The following is a 15,243-nucleotide window of genomic DNA, read 5'->3' as shown; positions in this document are numbered from 1 at the left end:
GTGGAGGTTACCGGGGCGCACACACCCACTTCCGAATTCCGTTATCAGTTTATTGCTGGTGGTAAGTGGGCGACATCTTGAACAAAGTTTAATGATAAAAGAGGGATTTCTCTAAAATCAGCTCCCTTTGTCCGATCAATTAGAATGGGATAATTGATACCTTTAGGTGATTAGAGGGGAATTTCGGCCTGCTTACTTATGACCTATAACCCCTATATACGTCCAGAGCGTGAGCCTCGATTTAACAATGATATCAATAGGATATCCTCTTCTAGATTTGACGGGTACAGATTTTAATCATAAAACAATCAGTGTTTACACTCTTACATTGTTTAAGTCCCCTTCTGTTGATTAGGATTGTCATAGAACTCCTTGGAGAGATAATGTCCTATTCGAGTTAGAAGACGCACATTTTTGGATCGCCACAACTGTTCCTATTTTCACTGAGATTCAGTGTTTAACTGGCGTTTACCAATTGTTTGTTTAACAGGTAGAGGTCTCCTCCCTTACAGTAAAGTATGCTTTGAATTTTGATTCAATAGAAACGACAGAAAAACTTTTTTATCAATTTTGTATCTTAAAATGTCAAATAATCCTTTACGTAGTGCATAATATTGTCATAATTTTTATGATATTTGTACAACGCTTTCGCGCAAAATCTTGCAGTTAATTTTTAAAGAAATTTCAATATTTGCGAACATTTAGGACAGCAGGTACAAAAAAATTATATAATTTTTGCTTCAAATTCCTTCTTATATTTCACTTAAGTTGTACTATGTTTATTCTTGGGAACTCAAATTTTCCAATTTATTTTGTTTTTTAAATTTAACAACTAGCTTTAGGCTTCTATTCAGATTGTTAGATTTTAGTAAATATGGATTAATTTAAAAGATATACCAGGTCCTGTTAATAGAATATTAAAATGACTTGTGAATTTGAATGAAAGAACGATGATGCTTATGAAAAAATGACAAAAACAAACTGTCAACCATCTCAAAAATCCATAAAACGAAATACAAATTCAAAGCAGAGCAATACGGACCTATAAAAAGATAGAGGAGTGAGCATCCTCTGCTGACCGGTCACACCGGCCGTGTGCTCTTTTCGTAATCGGCATAAAAACGGAAAACTCCGTAGACAATTAGGTGATTAATTATGGTCTACAAATTAGAATGAAAAACGTCAGTCAGCATGCGACCCAGTGGAAGATTGTATTGCTGACAAGGTCGTTGTATAGACCATGGAACTTATGAAAGATGACTTCAAACGAGACTGTTGATAGTCCTGTTTTATCAACTTGTTTGACAGTAGCTTGTCTCGCCTTAGAAACTGTTCATACGAAGAGCATGCCCTTGTGTATCGAATTAACTGAGAGACAAACACACCATATCCAGGTGATGAAGGTATATTGCTACATAAGTAAGGAAAGTTTATTATAGAAAAATTGAAGTCATCGCGTTTATCATAAAGTTTTGTTGTTAGGTTACCATCAATGTCCATTTCCAGTAAAATATCCAAATATGAAACACCTGACACAGACTCAGTGGTATCTTTCTTTAAACTATAAGAACATCATTTGAACTATTTGGATTACTTCATTCTTATAAATTATGATCTCGTGGTCATTACATAACAGATAAACGAATCGTATCTTCTTTGTTGTTTGATAAATTCTTTTCATAAATTAGTTTTTTGTCTGACTTGAAGGATTAAACAGTTCTAACAATTGGCTAATGGGCTGCGCCGCTCACCTAAACAACAGTTCTCATATCATTCTATTTCGAAATTTTTAAATATGATCTCTTAAAAAGTATTGTAAAACTCTCATATATTCCAAAATTTGACAATACAATAAACAATACATAAAAAGAAGCCTACTTTTTTTAAACATCCGATACTAAGATCTAAGATACAGTAACTGACCAGTCTTGATATCCTAGGCCTCGACGTATTAAAGATAACAAAAAATGTAAAATGAACTATTTATAATTGTAAAAAGAGACCATGATGTGAGGAGATGAAGATAAAGAGATTCTATAACATAGTAAAATAACTAAACATTTCATGAGAAGAATATTTTTAAATATATTTCCTAATATATACCTTTATGTTGAACTCTACACCTTATTTTCTGACCCAGTATTGGTCCGCGGGTCACGGCTTTAACAATTTAGAATTGACACTGTCAATATCACAAATTGTAGCATTGTATTTCTCAAGAAAATTTTAAAACATTTCCCCCAATAATTTCTATCTTTAACTTTGAACCCCTCTTGGGTTCTCAATATAAGTCCGGGGGTCACGCTTTTAGCAATTTAGAATCTGCACTATCTGCGGATGCTTGCATAGTTATCTAAGAAAGTGTAGCTTTGTAGTTCTTGAGGAGCAAGTTTAAAAACTTTTTCCTATTTATTTTATGTAAAATTTCGAACTCTCCTGGGGCCCCAGTATTAGTCTGGGGGCACAGTATTACTCTAGGGGTCACGGTATTAGTCTGGGGGTCACGGTTTTAACATTTTATAACGTTCACTATGTGGACAAATTTTCGTGAAATTATTGGCATTTATGGTGCAGTGGTTTTTGAGAAGATGATTTTTAAGAAACACGCCCTATTTTTACAGTTTAGCAGATATCCCCTTATTTTAAAAAAAGTTTCGTCCTTTATTTTAACAATTTAGAATCCCCTTTCTATAAGAATACTTTGTTCCAAGTTTGATTAATTTTGGCTTTGTAGTTCTAGGTAAGAAGTCTAAAAAAATGAAAAGTTTACAGACAGACGGACGGACATACAGACTGACAACAAGTGATCAGAAAAGCTTACTTGTACCTTAGATTCAGGTGAGATAACATAATAACGACACATCTTTAGCAATATTTTCCATATGTCTTTTATTTTGTGTATTTAATTAATAACCAATGTTGTAAAAATACCATATTGACTCAAAAGAGGTAGAGATAACGTAGTTCTGCCTTAATGTTAACAAACTGTTAATTTTTCTCACTGTTCAAAGTGACGGACTGTTGCTTTTGTAAGATGTTCACGTGCAATTTGTCTGTATCGTTATTCAAACGCGGTTGCTCCGGTGTGTTCACAAGCTGTAATGCGGGCGAGATTCCAGAGGTTGCATGTTGCTCTGGAATGTTTTAACTTAATAAATGATATGTTTATGAGTTGTTGCCCTGGCAAGATGTTCAGAGGCTCTTAATCCCGGTAAGATATTCATTTCAGAGAGATGTATTCGACAGTTTCTGTCAATGTTTGATGGCTGTTGTTTCCACGAGATGATACCTTGTTGCTACATGTACTGTCTCCATGCTAGCAGGGTTTTGCCCCGTCTCTATGCTTATGTTGGTTGTTCCGTCCAGTTGCCGACAAACTGTTGAAATGTCTCCATGTCTCTACGTTCACAGAGAGTTACTACGTCGTGAACGGTACTTGATCCGGAGTCTCTGTTTTAATGTTTTCTTGTCTTCAATGAAATCCAACTGCTGCAATTTTTCTACCAGTAATCCATTCTACAACATGATTTAGGTAAAAAATCACATCTCAGTTTCATTTATGATATCTATAATTCTGTAGATTTTATCAATCATCTTACCATATACGGGGACTTGATTGATTTCGTCGGAAGTGACACGCTTATGGCCTTTTTCCGCTTCCTGTTGGTTTTCAGATCTCTGGACGAGAAAGCCGTGAACTGTACGTTCTTGTCGCCGATGTACCGACTCTGTAGCAGAATGTCATTGAACGGCCGATGTTGCTGCAGTGACAAAACAGTGAACTCTTCTTTCATCTATCATTAATAAGTCAACTCTATTTTCCTTTCATTGTAAATAATTATTTTATAGTCAGCTTTAATCTGAACGACAAGCAACAGACACTTATTGTGGACGGTTTCTTTATATGTGAACTTTTTATTGAAATAAATCATCTACAGACCCTGAAACGTACTACTACACCACACGCTCGCTGCACGCTCGTTACACGCTCGCTAAACGGTTCACACGAAACGCTGAACGGTTTACACGAAACGCTGCACGCTTTGCCCGAAACGCTAAACGATTTACACGAAACGCTGAACGGTTTACACGAAACGATTCTCGCACGAAACGATTTGCTCGCTTTTCACACGCTTTGGACACGCTTTTATCCTGATCGATTCGGGTCCTCTCGGATTTTTACCCTGACTCTGTTAGTAAGAATTAATTTTAAGAAAACACGAAATAATAGAAATACTGATATTAGAAACATATATGTACATAAGTATTGAATTGATTGATTAAATTAATTTAGTACTTATATTTAAAGCAAAAAATTATTTATTCACCGAATTAGCCAAAAATATTACTTCTATAAATATATTTATTGCTCAAAAGAAATATCCATGATTCGTATTGGTACCGTAAATAATAAATATTTCAGAGAAAAAAGTTACCGTAACACAATATTCAATACCAAAAAAAAAATCCGTATGATTACAAACTGATATCGCTTTTTTCAGTATTCAACGGGATTTGTTTTTTCTTCTCACATTAATATTTTTATTTGTTTCAGAGAATACGATGTAAAAATACTAACTGTAAATAAACCTGTGATTATTTACATTGATAATTTGGTTTTTCAGTATTCGGCGGGATTTGTTTTTTCTTCTCACATTAATATTTTTATTGGTTTCAGAGAATACGATGTAAAAATACTTACTGTAAATAAACCTGTAATTATTTACATTGATAATTTTGAAAGCTATGTAAAATCTAATTAGTCACATAAGTTAGAAAAATGCTATAAAACAACCGACTAATTTTTTTTATGTCGAAACATTCGCGTAAATAAATGTTCCGTAAATAATATCACAGGGAAAAATCAATAGATTAAACAATAAAGAAAGTTGTCATTTCTATTTCGGATTTCGAAAAGAACAAAAAATAAAAAATAATTTAGATTTTTGTCTTAATATTCGTATACATAACCGGCACCCCGCATAACGGCGTAGAATATATCTATCATAATCTATTTGAATTAAGTACCATGCATACAGATTCCCATAATAATTAATTGCATGTGTACATTTTAGGAAAATTTCAGTGTGTTAATTACTTGTTGTTTTCCGTTATCAGTGTTTAAATAATTAAAATAATAACTTGTAGAACTATTTTTAATCGGGATTCAAAAGAATTTACTTCCCGCATTTCATAGAAATGAACGGTATATTTTCTTTCTATGTTTTCATTCAATTTTGTTCAAATTAATGTTACATGTAAATAATCGATCGTTGAAATTGTGTGCATCAACAAATACTGATTCCGACTATCTTGAAGTCATTAAATTTCTATTGGCTATTGACAAAAAAAGAGACGCGTGACCATCCAATGAAAACGAATACACAAAGTTTGATTGACAGGTTCAGCCAGGTGCAGGTCTTACCCGATGTCCGAGGTTATGTGTACTGGTTGTACACAGCCGAATAGTAACTAGTCTTCTTTAAATACGCGTACTTATCTTTTGTTTGTTAGAAATTATTTCAATTTTGTAAAAAGATAAGTATATAATTTCTTATAGATTTTTTTCACGAGAATATCTCAAAGGAGTTTTGCCAATCAGTTTAAAGTAATGTTTAACACGAGCGCTATTTTAAAACAATTAAATTTTCAGAGAGTTCCGAATGAAATCTGATGAACGTTTCACACGGTTCTCGCACGCTTTGCCCGAAACGATTTACACGCTTTGCCCGAAACGCTGCACGCTTTGCCCGAAACGCTAAACGGTTTACACGAAACGCTTCACGATTCACACGAAACGCTAAACGGTTTACACGAAACGCTAAACGGTTTACACGAAACGTTTCTCGCACGAAAGTCGCACGTTTTTTTGGTGTAGTAGTACGTTTCAGGGTCTGTAAATCTTTTTCATTGGATCACTTTGATAATGATTGCTATCATAGAATCGATAGGTCATCTGCTCACAGTAACAGGGAGAGATCGTCTGGGACACCCACGACAGATGATGAGGACGGCGATCAGAATGAGGAGAACAACAGCTGAGGCAGAGCCTCCAACTATCACCGGGGTCAGGCCATCTGCCCTGGGGGAAAATCATATAAATATATTGACGTTATCCAGGGTGTTTGTAATGTCATTACGCATCGATTTTGTAATGTTTAGTTCAATACAGTTACATGTAATCAATGGTTGTTTATATATTTAACCATACAATTGCTAAAAATTATATAAATAATATAAATATATGTATTAGTATTTAAGAATTATTCATTAATTATTACGAGGAGATAAATTACGTACGGTCGGATCTGATCAAAGTATCATAAAGCCCTAGGGACTTTATTGGAATTGATCAACCCCGACCGTATTTGATCTCGCTAGAATACTCAAAGAATGTTTATTTTTGGGAGTTGATTTTAATCAACTCTCCTATGCAGTTACTCAGACAAACCAAAAGTGAAACAGTGTTTGGACCTCAGCACAAATCATTGCTGCTGACAAGACTTAGTTCTTGAAAATAATTGATAAATTCGATGTAATGTATATGCTAAAGCATTGTTTTTCAAGTAAACTTATTTCTAAATACCTTAAAAATAGTCAGATTTTAAATGGTACGACCAATTTAAATATTTTTTGTAGTCATATGCATTTCAATATAGTCTCGTTCAACTTGACGCTCGGCTGTGTCCGTAAATCCTTGTCGGAGATTTACGGTGTCAGCCGAGCGTTTGGTTGAACGAAACTAGAGTTCAATATTGCTTGGATCCATACAATTTTCGAGAAATATTTCTATCACTGATACATAGTTTGATTGAATAAATGTTATCTTTAAATATTATTTAACATTAATTATATGGTGGTTTCTCGACATTCTTGTCGAAAAAGTCCAAAAATTCATATTATAAAAATGTGCGTAATTCAAATTAGAAAATACATGTACTTGTCATGCAAAATAACATATCATTGATTTTAAAATAAAAAAACATCGACAAAATCAACCCCCGTCAGTTCTTCAGTACTTTGATTTGTATCTTATGAATACCTTTTCTTAGGAGATTGCGAAGATTAACTCAAGTCAATTTTTAAGGAGAAATATTGTGTTGTGATATAAATCACTCACCTTCCTGTTGACTGCACTGAGGCTGTGCCGGTGGAGTTTGATTTGACACACGTAATGCCAAATTTCGTGGTTGTATCTGTGGCACAAGAAGAATTTTTGCCGCAAACTCCGACAACTAGCGTACAAGGGGAGGTAATTTCTTGAGCATCTAAAATTAATAATGATTTAATTCAAGACGTTGTTGTTCAGTAACAAAGCTCTATAACATAGCTGCTTTTAAACAGGTTTTGTTCATTTTTCGGTTAGAAATAGATTTTCGAGTAAAAAAACAACCCAAATAAAATTTTCAATATTGCTGTATTGCTAATAATGTGGTTTTTCTGAATGACTTACAAAACGCTTTCATAGTTCGAAATTGGGATAATTTATTGCAATTCAGTGTCCATTCACCAAAAGTTAGAGTGTCTTTCGACAGTTCATTGATGGCGGTGTCGTTGATAAATTTGATGAGTCGAAAATCGTCGTCGGTTTTCATTTGTATCAACAGCTTCGGTACACTGTATATCAGAACGAGTGACACAAACAGCGGGTCCCTGTTAATATTGAATAGTACATGTAAGCTGGTCTACTAGAAGAAACTAAACTATAGACCGGTAGTTGTTATTGGTATAATAGTGAACAATACATACGCTTCTATGATTCGTAGTGCTAAATCCTGAAGTATACCCGAGGGATGTTTGAAGACAGTATACAACTGAAAATATATGGTCTCAGTTGTCATTGCGTTATTTGTAAATTATTGTGATTTCATTGCAAGAATAGTTTAATAACATGAATTGACGTTTCTTTATTACAATGCTTAACACATTTTGAACAGGGATCCGGAATAATTCCTTTATGATGTTCTGTAAATAAGCTTCATATAGTTACGTTAAACTTGACTAATAGACAATAGAAAATATTTCTAAATGTTAAGATAATGATCTAATGTAGATAATTGTAATAAGTGAACACGAGTTGCGTTCCTTAACAAACCTCACCTTGTCGTGTAGTGTTGATAGAATGTTGATATTATTCGATATCGATTTCTTGCGATATCGCCTTCTTCTTATAAACTCAAGATGAATAGAAACATTATGCACAGCGTGTTCTAAAGCAAAAACAGAAAAAATAACATTAAAAATATATACAATCTGTAAAGCTCTTTTGATGTACACGTGTAGCAAACAGCGTGGCGAGATCTTCTGAAATAACAAAAAATGCCCAATATATTTACATAATAATAATTTTGTTCTAGCAAAATCTTACTCTTTTACATATTTCAAACAATTTTTTTTTTTTTTTTTTTTTTTTTTTTTACAATTTTCTGTTTTAAATATCAACCAATCGCAATCAACAATTTTTTTTGCCGTTTTGATTCAAATTATTCCGGATGTTGGATGAGCTTACCTATACTACTTCCAATAATCTCAGGATAAGACAGTGACCAGGGCGCCTCTGTTGTTGGCACTGGTTGAGTTTGTTCAAAAGAATAAATAGATGACAGTGAGGATGATGTTGATGACAATGAGGAGGACGTTAATGAAGATATTGATGACAAAACAATAGAAGAATTTAAAGTAGCAGATAACGCTGTTGAAAGTTGTGTATGTGTGTTGGACGGGGTTCTTGATGTGTGTGATAATTGCCCTGAAATGGTTGATTTTGACAGTGATAGTGATGATGATGATGATGTTGATGTTGTTGACAAGGACGACAGTGATAATGATAAAGGCAGTGATTTTGCTACAGTTGCTTTAGGAATGTATGATGCAGATGATTTCCTAAATTGTTCTAATGTTGTTGAGGTTGATGACAAAACTGAAACGTGAGCTTGAGAGGGCAAAGATTGTGAATAAATATTTGAGCTGCTGCCTTTTAATGGGGTATGATTTTGTGACTGCTGAGAAAATGTGGTCGTCATCTCGGAAGCATCTAATGAATGTAAGGGTTCACCGGGAATCTGAGTAGATTGTATTGTAGTGGCCACTGATGGACGAGATTCAGTCGTAGAAGCATGTATAAACGATTGAACATTGTCAGTCGTCGGTCGCTTATTGGTTTCAGTCGTCAGTCGCTCATTGGCTGTCGTTTTAATCGTGAGTCGGTCAGTTCCAGAAGATACACTCTTTGTGTCTGTACCGCCAAGGGGAGCCGCTGAGGTGACGCCCGTCCACTGCGTTAGATCAGTCTGTGGCGATGAAGTTCTCTCTTCACCTATTACAACCGATGAATAAGTTAAGCCCGAACGAATTGATTGGGACTTGTTTCAAAAATATGGTAGTTTCCATCAAAATATATTCAACAAAACAAAAGTTGGTTTAATACATGAACTTACCTGCCGTTTTTACTTCAATCAAAAATCCATTTCCCTGATTTTTATAATCCGAGAGAAACGAAATTTTCACAGATTTTTCTACAGTTGTTAAACTTATGGGTCTCAGTATTTTCCCACATCTTCTGGAACTCCCTCCGATGGATATAGATAAATAGTCACTACTACAGGACAAACTGCTTTCTATATCCATGTGTACCACTGTAACTGTCAGGTTGTCCTGTTGGGGGTTGTCCACTACCCAGGTACAGCTTATCCCGGGGGTGTAGGGACGTGGGTATCCAGGAGAACTTATCTGTAGCTCTCTCGACCCAGGTAAACGTAAATGTTCACCACATGCTTTAAAAAGAAACGAAATTGCAATTATATCCAAAGACTTGAAAAACCAACACGGCTGCCAATATTGTTATTTGTACTACGTATGGGCTATATATAGAACATAGTAGGATATATACTCACGAGCTCTGAAGTATTGTTCTTTGCTCTCTTGCCCCTTTGTATCACTGATATTTCCGTAAATATTAAAAACCAGAAGCTGTCCTTTGAAATTTAGAGTATTAATGCTGAACCAAGGAGTGCGAGGAGAGAGCACAATTTCCCTTTCGTAGTTTGACAATCTATAACGTAGAGTATAGGAGGTCAAAGGTTCGTAATGTCCAATCGGAGGGGACCACGTCATTGATATACTAGTTCTAGTTGACGTCATTTTGATATCCGTTGGTGGGCCAGGAGGTTTCACTGAAACAAGACAAATGTCGCCTTAGCATTGAATGGACCAGATTTGGACAGAATTTAGTTTTGCAGCATGAAATATATCTTAAAATACAAGTTACACCGACATTAAAAACACTTTAATTTAATCAATTCTATTTCAGGAATTTTATGATAAATCATCTTACCTTTTGCTGTAATCATTACTTTGAATTTTTTAATTCTGCTTCGGATTCCACTGGAGAATGAAAACTTGTCGACAGGACCCCGTTGGATATCTTGCTCCGATCTGTTCCCGCAGATTTTGACGGTCGGTCTTTGATCGTCTGACAGAGAAAGGAAGGTGTCGTCACACGACTGTCCTCCTGTCTGGGAGTCCCCCGTGAAGTCAATGAGGACAAAGCGGTACTGAATGAGATAGGTGTCGGTTGTGTTGAGAACCCACTGACAGATGACCCCTCTGTCGACTTGGTCCGGGTAGCCGGGCGAGGTCAACGTTATCGTCGATCCAGGTGTAACGGTGAGTGCCTCCCCACACGCTGAAAAAGGCAGAGAGAGAAACTTACAATATCTCCAAAAATTACTTCTTACCAGAAATATGACCGCACGATGTTGTTCGTATAAATAATTTCGCATATAGGTGGTTGTCATTACGTGACCGGATGTAGAATGGCCGTGACGGCTTGCTGAGGCCGTCTTTATTTTCAGCGGAAACAGTGAGATAGAACATCTTCCCTATTTCGGATCCTGCATCTAAATTAATATAAAAAATACCAATTAGATCCATATGTCGATATTAGATAAAATGAAAGGCAGATTTTATATTATTTCAGTGTATATGTTTAAATTATTTAAAAGAAAATATGGTAGGGGAACCACATACCAAGGACGAGCAGGGGTATCTGTGACCTGTACACCGTTTGGTTAACCTCGGGGAGGATGGTGACCGGAACCACGTAATTAGTTACCGTCCCGTACGTCCGGCGGGGCACGTCCCACGTCACAATGAAGGAGGCTTCCCTGTACACCACGCGGACACCACCAGGGGCTGATGGAGGGGAGCCCGCTGTTGGAGGGATAATGAAGGTGTAACACACAAGATTAAATCTCAGTCAGCGAAAATAGTGTCTACGTGACTGAATTTTCAGTACAATATATCTTATTTTTGGTAAAAGATGTGTAAGAGGGCAAAGTATATTTAACATCGGGTTCGAGATTCACATTTACATTTTCTATAAAAGTTAAAATTTGGAAATGAAAAAGTATTTTTATGTTTATATCCTAAATGAATAACTGTTATAATATCAGTATTCGGTTGTAAGTAATTTTTATTATTAATTTTTTACACTTGTGAATCTGTCCATTGATTGGACAATTTACGGTATAGGCAGAAGGCCATCTTTTGGCGGCATTTTCATCGTATATGTTGACGGGGAAAGACCTTAAGTTTTTGTTTAATAGATGTGAGTAATGATATTTTTGTCTTACATTCATATTAGATCAGATACTTATGTTACAAGTTATTGATTATTCTATTTATAACTATATTTTGTGGAATAATAAGTTCTGTGTAATTAACCGAACGAAAGTTGTTTATTTCTAGTCAGAGAATTGATGTAATGTTGACATCTAGTCAGTTGTGTATAAGTATGTGTATAGGTTAAAATAATAGATGACCCGATGTTATAAATGATTGTTTGATACGAAACGTTTTTATTACAATAGTGGTTCCTTATCAAATATGTTTAGTTTTTATTAATTGAGAAGTAAAACCTGATATTTTTATATTGAACAGTCCTCATATGCTGACGTCACAGTCACACTGACCGAAAGCCCTAATACAGCATTCCTTACTTAGGTTTGAAAACGGTGTACATTATTATTACATTATTTATACTTCATATTATTTCTTACTTAGATGTTATGTTGTATGATAAAGTGAACAGGGCGACATTTAAGTCCGGACATGACAAGGTCCGGGCTTTTAGCTACCATTTCTGTTGGACATAGCTTACTTTTGTTTATATATCTTGGTGGGACATTTTACTTTGATCCTATCATGTCAGCATGAATGTACACATTGCTCTAGTTTTCTAATAATTGTCTCTCAAATATCAAAATCCCATGGGATTTTGGTGGGATTTTTCATCCCATCTCAAACCCCACCAAAATCCCATGGGAGAAAAAGTACTGTGGGATAAATTGTCCCATGTGGGAGAAAAAATCCCATAATTGTTAAAAGATGGGATTAATTCTCCCATATAGGACAAAAAATCCCACAAAATAAAGAAAATGGGATATATCCCATGATTTTTCACATAGGATAAATGTTCCCATATATCACAGATATTTTTTCATGATTTCTCATAATAAATTATTTTCTTTTGTTATTTCACCTTAATTTGCACATAACATTAAACTCTGTCTCATAGTAATTGATTGGATCAACAACTGTACAAACATTTCATGTTTTCATCTGATATTAATCTTTTAAAGGCATGTGAGAATGTATTGTGTTGATTTTCCAAAATACTGTAGGTGCATGTTTGCTATAAAATGCAGATTCTAATCCTCAATTAATAGTTATTATTTGGTTCTTCATTTCTAATCCATCTAATTAGACTTTCTTGTTATCTATCTCTTAGGAACTTATAATTTCATTACATATTATATAGCTCTTTCTGGTAATTACCATAGGCGCTTCCCACCTAAAATCAGTGTATAAAAAATCCATCCCGAAAAGAGATGAATATTTGGCACAATGATGTATAGATGGTGAGCGTCTAACAGGTGCAGTTCTTTACCTCAGCAGATAAGAATGACCTTTGTTGCTGTGCAGTACTCGTGCAACGCTTAAAAAATACCTTATGCAGATTGTAAGCAACCAAATGTTTACCCAATGATGACGTTTTTTCATATCTAATGCTCATAAACTTCATGTAGTCATTTCTCAACTCTGATCAGACTGATGTTCCCAGTGATGTTCCTAGTTTCCATCTTGGAGTGTAATAATTATGCTGAATTACGAACCCGATTGTTTGGTAAAAGATGTGTAAGAGGGCAAAGTATATTTAACATCGGGTTCGAGATTCACATTTACATTTTCTATAAAAGTTAAAATTTGGAAATGAAAAAGTATTTTTATGTTTATATCCTAAATGAATAACTGTTATAATATCAGTATTCGGTTGTAAGTAATTTTTATTATTAATTTTTTACACTTGTGAATCTGTCCATTGATTGGACAATTTACGGTATAGGCAGTAGGCCATCTTTTGGCGGCATTTTCATCGTAGATGTTGACGGGGAAAGACCTTAAGTTTTTGTTTAATAGATGTGAGTAATGATAGTTTTGTCTTACATTCATATTAGATCAGATGCTTATGTTACAAGTTATTGATTATTCTATTTATAACTATATTTTGTGGAATAATAAGTTCCGTGTAATTAACCGAACGAAAGTTGTTTATTTCTAGTCAGAGAATTGGTGTAATGTTGACATCTAGTCAGTTGTGTATAAGTATGTGTATAGGTTAAAATAATAGATGACCCGATGTTATAAATGATTGTTTGATACGAAACGTTTTTATTACAATAGTGGTTCCTTATCAGATATGTTTAGTTTTTATTAATTGAGAAGTAAAACCTGATATTTTTATATTGAACAGTCCTCATATGCTGACGTCACAGTCACACTGACCGGAAGCCCTAATACAGCATTCCTTACTTAGGTTTGAAAACGGTGTACATTATTATTACATTATTCATACTTCATATTATTTCTTACTTAGATGTTATGTTGTATGATAAAGTCATAGCAAGAGGACATAAACATTTTTTATGAAATCATGTCAGGTGATGTATGACTATCATTTTCAATTATTTATATTGTTTATTTTAGGACCACTGTCAATATTACCAAATAATAAACTATCAAGAATAAAAGAACTGCAACATATAAGGACTGTGTATTCTTATGTGTTACAGATGATTGACTTTTCATTACTAGATGACTAAATATTTGCTATAATGCGACTGAATTACACATGAAACATTTTTTCTTCGATTAAGATTTGTATTTTTGGTATCAAACACATAAATACAGTAACTATAAGAAATAAGTTATCATATCAAAAATTACAATCTGTTTGTTGGCAAATTTATTACCACTATTGGTTATGAGGCTTGATATTCTAATTAAACAAACAAAAAAGATCATCATTCGTATCGTAATTAATATGAATTTTAAATAAATTTATAGTATTGTACTGTATATAAGCTTAATAGTAACACATTCTTTTAAAAAAAATAAATGAAATGAAGACACGATTAAGACCCCACATAATTAAAACAATTTGCAAGTTTCGATGAATTCTCGGCATTAGATTTTTTGTTGCATATAGATCTTTTAAAAAATGAATCAACGTAGTAATAATGTTTACACGATAACTTCTCGTTCTATCATTGAGGTAAAACCTACCTGAATATTGAAGGCAATTGATAACACATATCAAAGTAATCCATTTCATTTTCGATTTTAATTGTCATTCTCGATTGTTATATTCCCGAAAATTCATTCTGAAAGCACCGAGTGGTGAAGCATCCCCATGTTATTTTCATTTAGTCTTTCCTTACTCACACACCATTCACATTAATATGGCATCAAACGAAAACCTTCAGCAGGTGCGCGTTATCCGGAAGTGATAAGTGTATGATAGAATCAGGTTGCATTCGTCCATCTTGAGGGAGAGAAACAACCATTCAAAGACTTGTTATCATCAGTAAACAAACGTCCAGCTGACGGACACCCACAGTGGCCAGATTTGCCCACAGGTATCAGCTGTATGCCCATATATAGAAATAAACACTTCATATACAGAGGCGTGTGGTTTCTACCATACTTTTATTCTCACACTCTTGACTTCAACATAAAAGTAGTTATAGAATTGTTAAACCACTGGAAAATATAAATAAGTATACTGGTAAGCAGTATCAAAACTAATATGAATAAAAATTGCCACTTCGTCCCTTTGATTTTATCTTGTAGATTGAGTCTGGTTTTTAATTATGTTGCTGTTTTTTTTTCTTTGGTTTTTTG

At 34.3% G+C, this 15,243-nt stretch overlaps 1 protein-coding gene across 1 annotated transcript; it reads right to left on the bottom strand.

Moving 5' to 3' along the window:
• Window positions 1-2,724: 2,724 nt before the first annotated feature.
• Window positions 2,725-15,241, bottom strand: LOC105322449 (uncharacterized). The gene is made up of 14 exons (XM_066083756.1): window positions 14,626-15,241; window positions 11,029-11,211; window positions 10,800-10,898; window positions 10,334-10,684; window positions 9,894-10,172; window positions 9,438-9,773; window positions 8,510-9,316; window positions 8,101-8,210; window positions 7,750-7,814; window positions 7,454-7,653; window positions 7,121-7,268; window positions 5,965-6,082; window positions 3,600-3,761; window positions 2,725-3,516 (listed from the first exon to the last, which is right to left on the bottom strand). The coding sequence occupies exons 1-14, from the start codon at window positions 14,672-14,674 to the stop codon at window positions 3,406-3,408; spliced, it is 3,018 nt and encodes a 1,005-aa protein (XP_065939828.1). The 5' UTR covers window positions 14,675-15,241; the 3' UTR covers window positions 2,725-3,405.
• Window positions 15,242-15,243: the final 2 nt, after the last annotated feature.

Source organism: Magallana gigas, chromosome 5, assembly GCF_963853765.1.
Source record: "Magallana gigas chromosome 5, xbMagGiga1.1, whole genome shotgun sequence".
In the NCBI taxonomy this organism is placed as follows: domain Eukaryota; kingdom Metazoa; phylum Mollusca; class Bivalvia; order Ostreida; family Ostreidae; genus Magallana; species Magallana gigas.
The sequence above is the reverse complement of the archived record's forward strand: the minus strand, read 5'-3'. Positions and strand labels throughout refer to the sequence as shown.